The sequence below is a fragment of the Pleurodeles waltl genome, chromosome 3_1, assembly GCF_031143425.1.
Source record: "Pleurodeles waltl isolate 20211129_DDA chromosome 3_1, aPleWal1.hap1.20221129, whole genome shotgun sequence".
Lineage (NCBI taxonomy): Eukaryota > Metazoa > Chordata > Amphibia > Caudata > Salamandridae > Pleurodeles > Pleurodeles waltl.
In genome coordinates this window covers 1,936,783,692-1,936,800,824 of record NC_090440.1, presented here as the reverse complement: position 1 = coordinate 1,936,800,824, position 17,133 = coordinate 1,936,783,692, and the positions used below count along the sequence as shown (strand labels likewise).

Below are 17,133 nucleotides of genomic sequence, written 5' to 3'. Positions count from 1 at the left end.
TTCCTTTAGTTCTAAACTGCTTTGTTTCAGGGAAGTGCCATGTAAGGATTTTACGACCTGCTCCTCATAAAGCAGGTTCTTGACATAGAGTGAAGTGTTCTCTAATCAAGTCCGATTTCCAAAATATTTTTTACGATGATCTCTGCTCTTAAATGGTGTGGGGATTCCTGGTTAGATTTGGAAATTCATTTCTCTAACCCACTCAATGAAGTAGTTTTAGTAACAATGAAGTAGTTTTAGTAATTGGCTGCCAACACAGATGATGTTTTCACCAGTGACCTCTTATTAAGGATAGCCCATGTGGCATTTGGACTTTCTATAGCTCTCATCTTTGCTTTATAAGATTTGATGTGCCAAGTACAACACAGACAAGTGCTTATTGTATCAGATGGAGACTTCTAACTGCAGATTCTTCACCTTTGAATTATCTCCAGGCATCCGACTGGGTCCAGAAATGTTTAGTGATCAGTACCCTTGTGCGGCGATAGGTGGTGGTGTTCGGCTCTGCATGGTGTCATCCGCGCCAGAAGTAATGTGTGCACTGATGTCAGTGCAGATCTGGAGAAAGCTACCCCCTTAGTCACTTTTTGGCTAATCTTTTTTTCAACTTTTTAAAAATTCTTTTTGTGAAAATCTTCTCCTGGTGTGACAGAGATGTCTTCTTGGAAGGCCAGCTTCAAGCCTTGTGGTGCCTGTCACTGCTCAATGTGGGGGACATACTTGCACCTTGTTTGCCTTCGGTGCCTCAAGCGTGACCATGATCTGAAGACCTGCTCAGATTGCTACACTATGAATCTGCAGGCCTCGAGGGAATGATCCCTCAAGCTCCTGCCGGCGTGATGTGCGATTGCAGTCGAGATGGATATTTCAGGAGCGGTCTGGGAATCAGACCTTTGTCGTTCTCGGAGCCGTTGGGTCATGCTGGAAAAACCCACCACTAGAAGTGCAAGACGTCGAACAGGTCTTCGACTTCACCTTGTCCGTCGGCTGGCAAGATGGAGTGTTAGCATTCGAGGCCTGTCTCCGCTGTTGAGCCAGCACCTTGACTGTCTCTGTACCTCTCGAGTGTCTAGGAGCCAGAGCGACCCAATCACCTTCAGGAGTTTTATGAAGTCATGCATCTCATATTTGAACTGCTTACTTCTGTTTGTCCTGCTTGGGAGGGGCCCCTACTGGATCCATGCTGGTGACTCAGGTCCAGAGCCAGTCCCCTTGCGTCCATGGATGGATTCAGACTGGCGCTGGTCATAACATATCGATCTTCCCCAGTGGCTGTCCTGATGCAGACACTCTCAGCGCCCACTGGCGGCGCAGTCCCCATTCTGATCCCGAGACTGACACAGAGATAGAGGGGCGTTACCCAATCCCAACTCCTACTAGATACATGCCTTGCACAACAAAGCCTGAGCTCTATTCTTATGGGCTAGGACTCGGGAAGGATTGGGAGGGGTTGCTGGACCCTTAAAATTTACCAACTTTTTGACCCAAACATGGACTGGTGTGAGGATTCGACTGAAGCCAGCAGAGTACATATCTCCAGATGCTAGCATGCTTTCTTCCGCTGCCTTGGCTACTGAGGAGGCAGTGTCATTTGCAATGGTGGTGACAAGGGCTGCCAAGGTCCTGGACCTAACCTGCCTTCTGTAGCACTCAAGATGTACATCTTGACTGAGGTGCTTAAGCTGGGAGTGACCTCCTCAGAACAACTACACCCTTTCAGTGAAGCCTTTACGGACTTCCTACTTGGGACGTGGTCCAAGCCCAGCACAGGGGCTCTTGTGAACAGGACACTTGCCCAGCAGAAACCTCCCCACCCCAGTGAACCTCATCTTCCTCAGATAACACCCTACCCTGGAGAGTTGGTGGTCCAAGCCTCTACATCCCAAGTAAATCCTGGAGCATTCCATACCCCACCACCGGATAGGGAATCCAAGAGGTTAGATACCTTAGAGAAGATGGTTTTATTTGACCAGCCTGACATTGTGGTCCGTGAACACTGCATGACTTTTGGGCTACTACTCCCATGCTGTGTAGGATAAGGTTGCGCAGGTGATGCGCTGGGGCTTCAAGGAGGCCTGGGCCATACTCTCCCAGGCTGTTGCTGACAGGAGAGATGCAGCTACTTTACTATCGGCTGTGGACTGGATACCACCAACTTTCTTGGTTTCATTGACAGTGGCCTTACAGTGCCATTCCTGGATGAGGGCAGCTGGCTCTCCTGGGAATGTCTAAGCACCGCCTATGGACATGCCCTTTGATGGCTCACATCTCTTCAGAGACACAGCAGATTCAGTGCTGGAGCGCTTTAGGGACAACATGGCTACGGCCAAGTCCTTTGTCCATTTCAGAGCCCCTCATCACCCTCAATCCTCTTTTCTCTCCTTTCGTGTTCACAGAAGGGGCTTCCAGCCGTGTCTCTACCCTCCCAGCCACCACAGCGCTCAGGCCTCTGAGGACGCGGTGCCCAAAGACCCTGAGGGTGGGGCAGCCAGAAGTTGGGCCAGTACATCACTCCCCTGGCATCCGCAGCCTCCTAACCCTTGTAGTCTGCCCTCTCACCATCATGGGCACCCAGTGGGAGGCAGGTAAAGCCATGACCTGCCCCACTGGTGGTTTGTCACATTGGACTGATGGGTTCTGTAAATCATTCGGAGGAGATACTCCCTCACCTTTGTGTCTACTCCTCCTCCAATGCTATCTATGTACGACAGGCTGACAAAGGACCATTTATCCCTTCTCTACCAGGAAGTGATAGCTCTCCTGGCCAAGGGAGCCATCAAGAGGTTGCCGATGCCAGAAGTAGGTCGTGTTTGCTATAACTGTTACTTTGTGGTGCACAAGGATGGAAACCTACGTCCTATCCTAGACCTGTGGCCTCTCATTTCCTCCTCAAGAAGTTCAAAACGCTCATGCTCTCTCAAGTCCTGTTTGCTCTGGATCCGGGAGACTGGATGGTAGCAGAGGACTTGCAGGATGCATATTTTCACATTACTTTCTTGCCTTCCCACAGGTGTAACCTGCAGTTGACAGTGGGCCATGAGCACTTGCGGTTTGCCTTTCTCCCTTTTGGTCTTATCAGTGGCCCTTGTGTGTTCACCAAGGTGATTGCGGTGCACACATACGGGGTGTCAGTCTTCCGCTATCTCGAAGACTGACTGTTCTCCCACCTCTAGACTACGGTGGACCTTCTTCACCCGCATAGGTTTACTATAAAAGTGCCAAAGTCGCACCTGACTCCCTTTCAGACCCCTGCCTTTCATTTGGGGCTGTTCTAGACACAGTGCAATTTCTGGCTTATCCTCTTGAATGGTGAATCGAGGATATTCAGGCTATGATCCAATGTTTCAGCCTCTATCCTAGATTTTGGTGAGACTGACTGAGGCTGCTGGGCCTCCTGCATCCTGCTTGTGACTCATGCCCATTGGCATATGCAGGCTCTGTAGTGGGACCTGAACCAAATGGGTGCAGCATCAGGGGAATCTCTTCGATATGGTCCAGATCTTGGATGGAACACTAAAAGACCTGCAGTGGTAGTTCATGGACCACAGTTGGGTCAGCGACAGACTCCTGTCCCTTCTCCAACCAGATGTGACAGTAGTGATAGATTCCTCACTCCTGGGATGGGAAGGCCATCTGGGAGAGGTGGAGCTCGGAGGCCTCTGGCACAATTCAGAATGCACATCAGCCTGTTGCAGCTTCCAGCAGTCCAACTGGCATTGAAAGCCTTTATGCCCCCCATCAAGGGAAGGCGGGCCCTTTGTCAAGTGGTCCTGCATCTCTGGACATCCCTGAAACATCAGGGCAAATCCATGGTGGTTCAATACCTGGCAGGCTCTTTGAATGCCAGAGTGGACAAACGCAGCCGAATATGCCTAGCAGATTACGAATGCCTGCTCCATCTAGCAGTGGACTCTTTCAGCAGTATGGAGAGCCTTGGTTTGATCTGTTCGCCACCACAGAGAACGCACAGTGTCAGTAGTTCTGTGTGCTGGAGTGTTCAAGGCAACCTTCACTCTGAGATGCTTTTCGCGTTGAGTGGAGCTCAGGCCTCCTGTACGACATTCTGGCCATACCACTCCTGTCCAGATTACTCAAGACCGGCACAAGCCATTCTTGTGGCTCATGATTGGGCATGGAGAGTTTGGTATCTCGAGCTGTTGAGCATGTCCTTCACTCCTCCGGTCAGACTGCCTCATTGATAGGAGCTGCAGCAGCATGGGAGGGTTCTTCACCCAAACACGTCAACGCTCTGCTTCTTGTGTGGAGACTGAGTGGCGACAGTTGACAGCTTTCAACCTTTCACCCGATGTCTGTGATGTTGTCTTGGCAGCCAGGCATCTCTCTACCAGAACTGTATAGCCTGTCATTAGAGCAAGTTTGTGGCATGGTGTGCAGAGAAACAGATTGACCCTCTCTTTGCTCCCCTTTCTGCTGTTCTCCTTTTTATTATTTCCCTTGCCCAGCAGGGCTCTGCTCTGAGCACCTTAAATGGCTACCTTTCTGCTATATCTGCTTTTTTGAGGTTGCCAGATCAGTTCTCCCTTTTCAAATCCCCTATTGTACTTGAGTTCTTGAAGGGTTTGCAACATGTATTTCCTCCTCCTCCTCCTTTCATCATGTGTCAATGAGATCTTAATCTATTCTTGATGTGCGCTCCCTTTGAGCTCTTGCATAACTATCCTCTCAACCTCTTTACCATGAAAACGGTCTTCATGGTGGCAATAACATCTGCCCGGAGGGTCAGTGAACTTCAGGCTTTGTCATCCAAGCCTCCGTACCTGAACATCTACCCAGACCAGCTGGGTCTGCAAACTAAGGCTTCCTTTCTGCAGAAAGTCATCACTCCCTTTCATGAAGGCCAGTCCCTCACCCTGCCTACTTTTTTTTGCTCCACCTCATCCCTCTAAAGAAGAGGAGTGTTCTACCTTGACCACAAAAAAAAGAGTTCTGGGTCAATGACAAACTCTTCGTGGGGTATGTTGGAGTGAAAAAGGGAAAGGTCGTACAGAAGCAGACCATCTCCCGGTGGATAGTGCTCTGTATTAAATCTGCTACGAAATGGCCACCAAGCAACCCCCTCAGGGCTTGTGTGCTCATTCCACTAGAGCCAAGGCTGAGACCATTGCATCAGCATGTGGGGTTCCATTCCTGGATACCTCTTGGGCAGCAACGTGGCATCTCTGCACACGTTCATCAAGCACTAGGACCTGGGCAGTCTGGTCCTTTGGGATGGGCACTTTGCCCATTCAGTCCTTCGGGACGTTATGTAAAATTGTTTCACAGACCCAACTCTGGGGAAGTATTGCTTGGGTATCTATTCTGAGGTAAGGAATCTGCGGCTAGAAGTCTCTAACAGATGAACAATTTACTTACCTTTGGTAACACCTTCTCTGGTAGAGACGCCATCTAGCCATAGATTCCTTACCGACCCACCCATCCATCCTCCCCGCTCTGCAAATGGATTTCTAGGGACAGGGCTTTCCCCTTTCAGGGCCCTAGTTTTCCAAGGACAGGGCTTTCCCCTTTCAGGGCCCTAGTTTTCCACACCAGTGGTCAGTGTTCTTTGTCGCTCGTGCTCCTGGTGTGGAAAATGGCAAAAAGAAACTGACATCAGCACTCTTGGGGTGGCAGCTACATAGGCACACTGCGCAAGTCACTTTGGTGCTGACGACGCCACCTACAAGATGCAGGGGTACTGCTCACAAAACCTTTCCGGATCCAGTCTGACACCTGGAGATAATCTAAAGCAAGAAATCTGTGGAATCTCTACCAGATGAGATGTTCCCGAAGATAAGTAACTTGTTCTTCAGGCAACAATGCTGTTTTATGTCTGCACAATTTGCAAGGATGCTGTCTTTGGAAGTGGAATCTTGAATATACAGATCTCTTATTTGTACTTATCTTCACAGGGTTTGAGAATGTTTTAGCAATTTCACTTGTCAAACCTAGGATTCTAGTGATCAGGATTTGTGCTGAGGGGCATATTATACTTTTGTGCGTTCCCGGAAGTAGATCTTGCAGGAATTTGTTCTTCAGTGCTCTCAGTGGTTACCTTTATAAAAATAACAAAAAAAACAAATACCTAATCCTCCAAGCTGCCGATAAGCATTCTGTTAACTTACTTTGAAATAATATGCCTTGTTCCTAGCCACTTTGTTAGCTGGCTATTGGGTCCCTGGAGTGGGCTCTACATCACAGCTACTTCCATGGAATGGCTCCAAGTTTGAGAGTGGAAAATGTCTTGACATCCTTCTGAAGAATTTGTAATTTCCTACAAGAATAGGAGCAAAATACAGAAGTTTAGGTAGATCTTTACATCTTGTCTCCTGCATTGCAAAATATCTATGTGGCAGGTGTGCATATGTGAATGGGCATTGATTTATTCTTCCTGGGGAACTCAAAGTTGATTGTCTTCTCTGTAGATGCCAGTATGCATTGCCTTCTAGTCTGTTGATCCTCAGTTGTATAAACAAATTTGTTCCAAAGTAAACTGGACTCTTTTTAATTCTGATTTCTTATATCAAGACTGATTTGCCTATTGTTGGCCCCTCCTTGTAATGATCGTGAAAAAAGCAGTGGAATTGAATACTTCTCAGAGTAATTACCAATGGTTAAGCTTAAATTGAGCATTTCCATACATCACTTTTTGTTTGTTTCAACTATTTGCCTTCAGAGGCAAAGCCATGTGCCCTGATGTTCATCTGCCTCATTGTGCCCATAAACTGAATCACTGCAACACTATTTATGCCAGGTTGCAAAAAAGGCTGACCTCAGAATCGCACTGTTTGCTCCTACCTCAAAATGTGTTCTTAGAACACATCTCATCAGGGTTAAAGGACCTGCAGTGCTTAATGATGGGTGGAAGAACTTTCTTCAAGTCAGTTTCACCAAGATATTGCAAAAATATACACTGACCACAATCCGGAGGTTAGTCTCGTGAACCTACTTGCCCTCTTTCCTTCCAGTGAAGGGGGTGAGATCCATAAATATGCTAGATCCCATAGCCTGAATCTCCTACTCCCTCACTCTAGTAGAAAGGTTTGTGGGGTTCCTGAGAAACCAGAAATGCCATCTCATGTCTGCATTGCATAATGTGCTAAACACTCATTGATTTTGTAGACTGTATCATTGAACCCGTTTCAACTCAGCCGAGGAATACTGTAGCATCTATCCATAAATATGTCTTGCACCTTCTCATAGACTGTCTCTTGGCACTCGTACCAAAGGCACTTTAGCTTCCAGGCACACTTAAAACCTACTCTGTTGTAGACTGACAAAAGGGGTATGAGGAACAGTTCTCACTCTTAAAGAAGAGGGAGTCATGACTCCAATACTGACACTCTAGCTGAAGGAACGTAAAGAGCAGGCAAAGAGAAAATGTTTTATTTACTCTGAAAAGAGGACTTTTCATTTTTAATGTAAAGACCATTTAGATCATGTGCGAAAGAACGTCCTAGCATCTGAATGTATGTATATTTTGTTTCTTATGTGACTCAAGATTGCTCTCTAAGCAAAATGGACCCTTGTCTGAAACTATTGCTCTGCAGCTGTCACGTACACTTTTGTTTAATCTTGTCCAGAATTAGTATGCTGCTGTTCTTAGACCAAGTATTTAAAGTATCAGTATAAACTGCCTTCCCATTTTCTACCAACAAATCTTAAAACTTGCTTCTGTGGCCATTGTGCATCGCCTGTGTCTGTTGTTCAAGAAACTTTAACTAATTTGGGCAATTTACCTTATACATATAAAATGTTTCCTTAAGACCAGCTGCCTCTTTCGCCATCACCTCCCCCAACTTTTAATAAAACACAGTTTTGTTTTTTGTCAGACCTTATTAGGACTGAGCTTCCTTTGTGATCTCTGATGAGCAAGATCTTCCACAGTTCATCTTCTTGCTGTTAGATCTACTGTACTGCCTTCCAGAATAGCTGAGGAATTCCTTCTAGTTTACACATTTGCTTTCAATGTGCCCAATGATGGATTGCTATGTAGCTCCTGTTTTGTTGGAAGATATGTACATTTTCCATGGTGTAAGAGGTTAAAACGTAAGGCCATTTCTTACGAGTTCAAATAATAGACGCCCAACTGTATGTGATAGGTAATTGCATGACACTTTTTTTTTTAGAAGGCCAGCTACAAAATGTTTTGGAAGGAAGATTAATAGTGACCAGAACTCAGAATTCCCCACATCAGCCCTTATGATTAGCACATATCTCAGGAAAACAGTAAGGCATTTGACAGCGAGCCTCCTCCCACTGGAAGCTCTTCCAGTGACTCTCCAAATTGCCCCAGCCTTCATTTATGTGCTAAAAGGAGATTAAACAAAAACTACCTTTTTCCAAGTTAGAATATAAAGTTTTTTGGATGTTGTGAAGCAAAGCTTTCAGTTCTATTTAGGACATTGAGGCGAGGATTAGGTCTTCCAGTATAGCGTTTTTTTCTAATTAGCAGCGACTAGAAACACGAGAAAATGAAACCCTACAGGGAAAACAGTAGTCCGAACGTTAACCTATCAATGTCTTTGTCTGATGACATTTCAGGAACTCGACTGGTCCCCCTCTTTGTTCGTGCAACACCTTGTAGCCTCTAACGTCCCATGATTCTATTCCTGTTTTTGAACAGCGCTTTCATCAAAATAAAAACGTATTACTTAGTGAATTGAACATTTTCCTTCACACCAGCTGGGAAACTTTGTGTCCTATGTCAGGACAGAAGGCAAGGAGTGTGCCAGTTCAAAACTTGCTCACAACCAGTGAGGCCACACCCACAACCTATTTGAAGTAAAAGTGCTTGAGTGTGGATTCGGAAGACCACCTGACTGCATTCATCATGTCTTCCAGGTGTCTCTTGCAGTCTGTGCCACAATTTTGGACACATCAAAGCCTGTCTCCTGCATACCTTTACCCACCCAGGTAGCAATAACTGGAGAGGAACCACTATGAAAGTTTCATGAACGAAATCAGTAGCTGGTAGATTCCTGAATGTCTAATTTCCTCTATCATAACTTTATAAGCCTTGGTGCACTGCTTTGAATTAAAGGGATGAAATAACACTCTAATATTGTTTGTTGTATTTCTAGGGATTGCAAACATTACGCCATGCAGTGTAAACACACTACCCGAGATACCTAGGGCTGTAATGTCCAGCACCGTCTAACACTAGACAAAGATTCATGGCCAGCTTAACCGATGATTGCTTTCTTAATAAGAACTCATTTTTTTGCTATGAAAAGAATAAATTCAGGATCTTTGTGGACATTTTATACTGGTGAGTGCCTGGGTCCAGGGTGAGCTGGGGAGTCTTACGCCCCCTCAAAAGCATCCACACCAGCCAATGCCCACCCACAACCACACCATTCACAATCCGATGACCAGCTGAGATAGTAAATCTAAAAGTATTTTCTAACCTCTAAGCCTTTCTTTCTTGTGCTGTGTCTGAGAGGTAGTTTAGGATGTGAGCAAGCTCAGACCCTACAGGATCCCAACTCTGTCGTAGGCACAAACTAGCCCATCGTTAACATGCTGACCTGTTCCTCTTGATGATTCTTTGTGATGAGGCTCGCTTGAAAAAAATCTGAAGACTGTTGAGAAAGTACTGGGATTTCCCAGCATCCCTGTTAATCTTCCAAGCCTTAAGTCGGACGGTCCCTTCCACCAGGTGCTGGGAGAAATTTTGAAAATTTGAAAATCTAGCAGTTTTCTGATTGTGAGAGAAATTGGTCAGTAAATCCCAAAAATATTTAGTCAGAACTGAAAGCAACACTTGAGATCTACATATCAGCATTATCACAGTTATGTCTGGTTACCTGACCCACCTCCCTCTCTATCATAGTGAACGGAAGAAATTCATTCCCTGCTTCTTTTTTTTGCTTAGTTGCTGTCTCCACCAGGTCTGGCCTCCAGCTGAAGTAAGGGAGAAGCTAATGGCCCGATTGGGACACAAACAGTTCCACTATGTTAGACTTTTCATCCTTGGCGTGGTCTCCCTTAACTTTTTGCCTCAGTTTCCCAGGTTGTTGATGTATACTGGACTCTGTTTTTGTTACTCTGGGCACTTTACCACTGCTAACCAGTGCTAAAGCGCAAGTGCTCCTTTACAAAATGTGTATGTATTTGGCTTATCCATGATTGGCATATTTATTTGATTTACTAGTAAGTCCCTAGTAGAGTGCACTAGAGGTACCAGGGCCTGTAAACCAAAAGCTACTAGTGGGCCTGCAGCACTGGCTGTGCCACCCACATAAGTAGCTCTGTAATCATGTCTCAGACCTGCCACTGCAGTGTCTGTGTGTGCAGTTTTTACTGTAAATTCGACTTGGCAATTGTACCCACTTGCCAGGCCTAAACCTTCCCTTTTCTTACATGTAAGTCGGCACCCTAAGTCAGGCCCTAGGTAGCCCCAAGGGCAGGGTGCAATGTATGGTTAAGGTAGGACATATAATATTGTGTTTTATATGTCCTGACAGTGAATTATTGCTAAATTCGTTTTTCACTGTTGTAAGGCCTGTCCCTTTCATAGTTTAACATAGGGGCTACCTTTAAATATGATTAAAGTGTAGATTCCCTTTGGGAGCGGATGGACATGTGGAGTTTGGGGTCTCTGAGCTCACAATTTAAAAATACATCCTTTAGTAAAGTTGATTTTAAGATTATGTGTTTGAAAATACCACTTTTATAAAGTGAGCATTTTCTTGCTTATACCATTTCTGTAACTCTGCCTGTTTGTGGATTCCCTGTCTGGGTCAGTTTGACAGTTGGGCTGGTTGCACCTCACACTAGACAGTGACACAAAGGGAGCTGGGGTGTAGTTTGCATTTCCTGATGAGCCACCTGTGATAGGAAGGAGGGGAGGAGTGGTCACTCACACCTGAAAGGGCTGTGTCTGCCCTCCCACAATGCAGTCTCCAACTCTCTGCTGAGTGTCTGGGGCCTGGCCTGGGCAAGGCAGGATTTCTCATTCAAAAGAGACTTTACTTTGAAGTAGGCCTACTTCAAAGGAGAAAATGGGTGTAAGAAGGGCACCCAAAACCACAGACTTTAGAACACTTCTGGAAATGAAGAGGAACCCATGCCTGGAGAAGAGCTGAGGAAGAAGAGCTACCCTGCCTGTGACTGTGCTTTGTGGAGCTATCCTGCAGTTGCTGCTTATGCCAGAGTAAGAGGACAAGGACTGGACTTTGTGTGCCTTCCATCTTGTGAAGGTCTCCAAGGGCTTGATTTAGAGCTTTCCTCCTGTTGTTTGAAGTCTCAGGGACAGCAAAGACTTCTCTCTGCCAGCACCTGGAGTCTCTGGAGAGACTCCTACTCTGCCCTGTGGTGCCCATCCAGTTCCTGGGACCCTGAAAGGATCCGCTGGCAGCCTAAGAGGCAGAAATCCCCGCACAGAACGCAGTGCCGGGAAAGGAGCGACACAACTATGATCTGCGGCTGAAAAGTCGATGCGCCGCCGGCTTCCCAACTGAAAATCTATGTTCGTCTGCAATGCGACCGAAGAATCGACACACAGAGCTGGAGAAACGACGCACAGCATCACTGATGGAGGCTGGTGAGATCGCAACCCACGCTGCGGGGTTTTCGGATCATCATGCGGCTGGATTTCCGATGCAAACACCGCTGGGTGTGTAAAAACAATGCAAGGCCTGCCCGGACCGAGAGTTACTGCGTGTGTTGGTACAAATATTTTACTCCTAGCACTCTGAAGTTAAGCCTACTGCTTGTGCCAAGCTACCAAGGAGGTAAGCAGGGGGTTAGCTGAGGGTGATTCTCTTTTACCCTGACTAGAGTGAGGGTCCTTGCTTGGACAGGGGATAACCTGACTGCCAACCAAAGACCCCATTTCTAACACACCCTAAGTGGTCCCATGTCTCCATCAATGCTCTGAACATATCAGTCCTCAGCTTCCACACTCGGAAATTTTGAAAGTGCCTTGACTGCCAGCCCACTGAAATATTTTGTAGTCCTGGGAGCTTCTCCTCTGTTTTTGCCAATTGCTTCTGCAGGCGGAAATGCCAGAAGCCAGTGGTCCGTTCTGTGAGTGCTTGTGACGTTCTTTCCCTCCCAGAGATGGTTTATGTAGCAGATCGAGATGTCCACCTTGCGGTACCTCCTCTTGTCCTGTGTCCAACATTGAAGGAGCATGCTAGAACTTCCAAGCAGTTGAAGTGCATGGTCGCCTTCTCCTATGACCTTCATCTAGACAAATCTCTGCACCTAGTATTCTGAGAGTACTGGCATGGGACTCCGTTACCAAGTCCAGCTGCAACTGAAGATTGCCCTGCCATTCTGTACCTCTGTGTGGTCCACCTACCAATGGATCTCTTTCTTGGTGTCTGACAAGATGGTCTGTTCCGAGTACGAGAGACGTCTGCTTAGCCTTTAGATGTTGATGGGTCCTGTAGTAGAGGGGCTCCGAGAAGGTTACCTGAAATTAAACTGACAGGCCAAAGAGGTGCGCCCATTGTCTTTAACAAAGTCTTCTGCCACAGTAGAGTTATTTGGAGTTCCTTTCTCATTTCTCATTCTCCTCACCTTCTTGTTCATGAGTTTGTGTCACCTGGATTGAATCTGTTATTAACCCAAGGAAGGCCATACATTAACTCGGATGGAGTTTCAACGTCTATTTATAATGAATACTAGAATTTCATTATGTTGTGATCCTTGTCTGCAAATGGACCTTCAATGACCCTAGCACTAGTCCAAGATCTGGATTTCGTCCAGGTAGACAACTTGTCTGATCGCTGTGACCTGAAAATGTTTCTTAATCAGGCACAGGACCTTTGGAAGACGCCATTGTGCTGCTGAAAGTCCAAAATGCAGGGCTTTGAATCTGTAGACTTGTTTCCACAGAAACTGAAGACATCTCTGGTGAAGAAAGAAAATGGGAAATGCTAGATAAGCATCATTCACCTCGGAGATTACCATCCATTTATCCAGTTGAATTATAACTCTGGTGAGATGGATCCCCTCAGTCTTAAAGTAGTTGGATATTACCACTCCTTTAAGTTCCTGAGATTTATCACAGTACGATACTCTTTGACTTTTGTTTTGTACCAAGGGGTTCGAGGTGGCTAGAAGAGTTGCTCCCCGGTGGGTTCTAGGGCAGGACTCACAGCCCTCTGTATTAAAGTGTCCCCTGCCTCAGAAAAATCGTCATCCCACTGGATTAATTCTTCCCTTTCCTCCACCTGAGAGACGTGGTCCATTCGCTGCATGACTGCAGTAAAATAAGGCACTGGTGATGCTCTGGTTGTAGTATTATACACATTGTAGGTAGGAAGATGGTGAATCCTGCGAGATATCAGACAAGTGCTTATGTTGGCCGGACCAGGATACAGTACAAACGTGTTCTCCAAAAGGGAGCCCCCTGAATCTGGATGGGCTTCAGTGTTGTGCTCAACAAAGGGTTGGGGGGAGGGGAGCTGGATTCGAAGGGAAGGAAGAGAGCCGCTAGTGCTTGGCAATTTTACCATTAACAGGTGTTTTGCTCTTGGCCCCGGGAAATACCCCGTTTTTTAACTTAATTTTACATACTGCAATAGTAGTGTGACAGGGCTCGAAGGCTTCGTGTGAAAGGTTAGAAAACCCCCTCCCTCCTGAGAATGGGGAGCGCTGCCTCCCTCTAGCGATTGTTGGACCGCACTGTGGCTTCTGCGCTATCCGCCACTGCCAGCCGTGACCTGCAGGGAGTGAAAGCTTAAAGTCCACCCGCACAAAATCAACAAGTGATCATAGCCAGAGACACAAAGTCAACTATAGATCGAAAGCATTACATTATAGAGTACAAGACACATGGTAGAAAAGGCGCTTATCTGCTGCCGGAGCAGTAAAGGAAGAGGGGGCTAGTTGAGTTCCTGATGTGTAATCCTATAAAGAGACTGATTGGTTAATCTATGAACTGCTATTTTCCCTGTGATTATTGGGAAATATAGTTTTTTTCGTGATGCTGTGATCTCTGCTGTTGAAAATAAATCGAAGTTAGAAGTCATATTCCTCAACTCTGGTCCTGACTCAGAATTTCTTCAGTTGTGTGATAATGTTTAAGTTGCACTGGATAAAGTCAAGTGAACCTGGATTTTGGAACATGTATTCAAACCAGACTTGCTTTAATTTGCTGCTGCTGAACTTGACATACCAGTTCTTGCACTGGCCTCTTATCTCAATTAGCAGTTCTACTCGTATGTCTTGGTTATGATATTTGAACTGCACCAACATGTTTACACTGGTGGTCTCCAAATATATTCCTGTTGCCCCATTATTCTAAGATTTTTAGTCTTAATATTCTGTCAACAGAGGTTATTTCGTTTTTCTTCATTTTCCCACAGGTTAGGGTAGAGGAGCATGTGGACTGGGAATTCCAGATGTATTAAATAGCCACTTCCCTTTTTCCTCCCCATTCTCACAGATGCAAGTGTATGAAAAGATGTCGTCAAGAGGATATGGGTAACGTGCCTGTATTGTTGCATATCTGACTCTTAAGTCTTCGGCACTCTTGCCCTGTGTCTCCATAACTTGCACGGGACTCACCATAAACTGTCGGAGTGGGCTATTTTTATAACCAAAATAGATAAGACTGATGGCTAGTCTTTACACTTGTTGCTCTGTGGTGGCATGTGTGCATGCTGACATCCAAAGCAATATGAAACATCTTCACCTTTCATAGCTGACCTGGAGGAGATTCATATGGTGGGACTATCATTTGATCAGGCATTCAGGGGTCCAATGAGGCAGGTATTTGGTATTCAAACTTTTGATGAGGACCAAATGTATTAATTTAGGAAGCCATAAAATAGAGGTGTGAATAAGTTAACTCTGTGTACATACTTGTATGGCTCACTACATCACTTCTTATGGAATGTCTTGGCTTTGTTATTGGAAGGCAATACGTGGCCTTGGCTATTCCTCGAGTTCTTTTATGATGCATGACACTTGTGATATGATTGGATGTAATGCTTACTATATTTACTCAGGACACTTCTCTCATTAAGTAGTGTGACCCATCCCTGTGGCTGTAGTTTGTGATCGGACAAGAACATTGGCTTTCTGCTTCGTCATCATCACACAAGCTTTATTCGGTCAAATTTAACCATCAAAGCAATATAATCACAGCTAAAATAACAATAAATGCATAATAAATACAAGATTAAGGTAAGATTAAACAATCAGTCATAAAAAAAGAAAAAGAAAACATGTATACTAAAAATCCTTAGCGTACTTCCCCAATAAGTTATCTAATGGCCAATATAATGATAAGAAACTATCTCTCATTGTCATCCGATATGCATCAAACAATGGATCACGATAATCATAAAATTATTATATAAAATCAGTGTATAAATAAATTACAGAACTTTAATTACGACAGATCATTTTGGCTTTTTAAGAGGCGTATACGTATGTGCCATGCGACCGCAAGGAACTTGCTGACCGCACAGATTTAAAAAATGGGGGTATCTCTCATCATCAGTCTCAATGCATCTTTACAATGTCTCATACCCATATTCCTACAGGCTGGGCGGATCAACTTCCGCCGAGCTATCCCACGGGCAGGACAAATAAAGATGAAATGTACTAGAGTTTCCGAAGTACAATTACAGCAAGGACATAGATCAGTTGTCAATGCAGGTCGCCATATACTAGTAAAAGACCTCAAAGGTAAACACCCATACCTGAAACGGACATACAAGCTTTTGCTTAATAAATTGGGGATTAAATCCAGGAATGGTTCAAAGTGAGGGTACCCCTTGAAGTCAAGAAATTGGGATGTCAGTCGACCGTGTGACGTACATATCAAGTGCCTGTTCCTGACATAAGACCAATAAACTGCTTTCTGCTGATTTTGGTGATTGTTTTTTGCTTTTGCTGTTTTTGGAAGACTTTAATTTCATGTTGGCAAATGTGTGTCTGTTGTTTTTTTTTTTTTTCAATCTACAGGTGAAAATAATGACGGAAAAGGAACTTCTTGCAGTTGCTTCTGAGCAGTTCTTAGGAAAAAATGTCCAAGAAGTGAAAAATGTGGTCCTTCAAACTCTGGAGGGGCATCTGCGATCCATCTTGGGTATGAAGCACATCTGGTGACGGGGACTTGCATGTTCTACATATTCCTTTATTGTGAGCACTGAGCACGTTTCATAGCGACTTGGCCACTGCTATTGTTTTCATTGCTTGCTTTCTTTGCAGAGATCTGCCAGCGCAGCCCATCCTTGAGCTGTGTCAGCCTGTTCTTTTGAAGCACTTAAATCTTTTTCAGTATAAATGCCTTCATGAAGGCAGCAGCTTTAGCAGTTTTCCTTGGAACTTCACGCCTTGTCCAGAACACCTAGGATCTAATATGAATTATTAGTCTGTTCTCTCCCAATACTGGAACCAGAGCTGTTTTGTCACTTCACTTTTTTCTCTTCACCTCGGTGTTCCGTTCCCAGCTGAAGTAAAGGCACGATGTACAAGTGTAGCTGATTCCTAGCCTCTAACGTACTTGAATGTTCCAGTGCGGGGAGTCGTGCACCGTTATCCCGTGCTACAATGCTTTGCCACTGCTAATCCGGTAATACTGCCTTCTCACTGCTCTGCTCATTTTGGGGTGCCCTGCTATTCTTGTACTGAATGCCCCACTCACGTCTGTTAGTACACCTTTGACTTGCCTAGAACAAGGACAAACCCCATTCCCCCCCTCACTCCTAACTTGCAGTGTCCCATGTGTTACTCACTCCTATTTATCTGTGCCAAGATAACTCCTATATGATCTGCAGCATCATTTCAAAACAGGTACCTCGCGAAATTCTTAAAAGTGAACATTAGTCTAAATAAGTGGTGCTTGTGCTATTATCATAGGCTACATTTGACCGTTCACCTCGCAATCGTCTGCGGTAACTTTCGGAACCTGGCCTTAAATTACCCATAGTGTTAAAGCGTCATATGTCTAGATTCTTTTACTGTGATTCCTTATGCTTCTGCTGCTGTATTTTTGTCGTGTCGCAACTCTGGCTATCTTAACACATAACCTTCGAGGTCCATCCATATTCAGAGTAATAGTATTGTCCCTGTTTAGGCAGGCTAGAGCTACTTGTGGAGAAAACTGTTATAAAAATGCCATTTAGTAGATAATAAGGGTACGTTTCAGCTGTTAATACTAAGAAC

The 17,133-nt window shown here is 45.2% G+C and overlaps 1 protein-coding gene across 2 annotated transcripts in view; it reads left to right on the top strand.

Moving 5' to 3' along the window:
* FLOT2 (flotillin 2) overlaps positions 1-17,133 on the top strand; it is a 321,407-nt gene that overhangs the window by 117,008 nt on the left and 187,266 nt on the right. For both annotated transcript variants that reach the window (XM_069226210.1, XM_069226209.1), the window contains exon 4: positions 15,931-16,054. In XM_069226210.1, the coding sequence (XP_069082311.1) occupies positions 15,931-16,054 (124 nt within the window). The remainder of the gene's footprint in view (positions 1-15,930; positions 16,055-17,133) is intronic.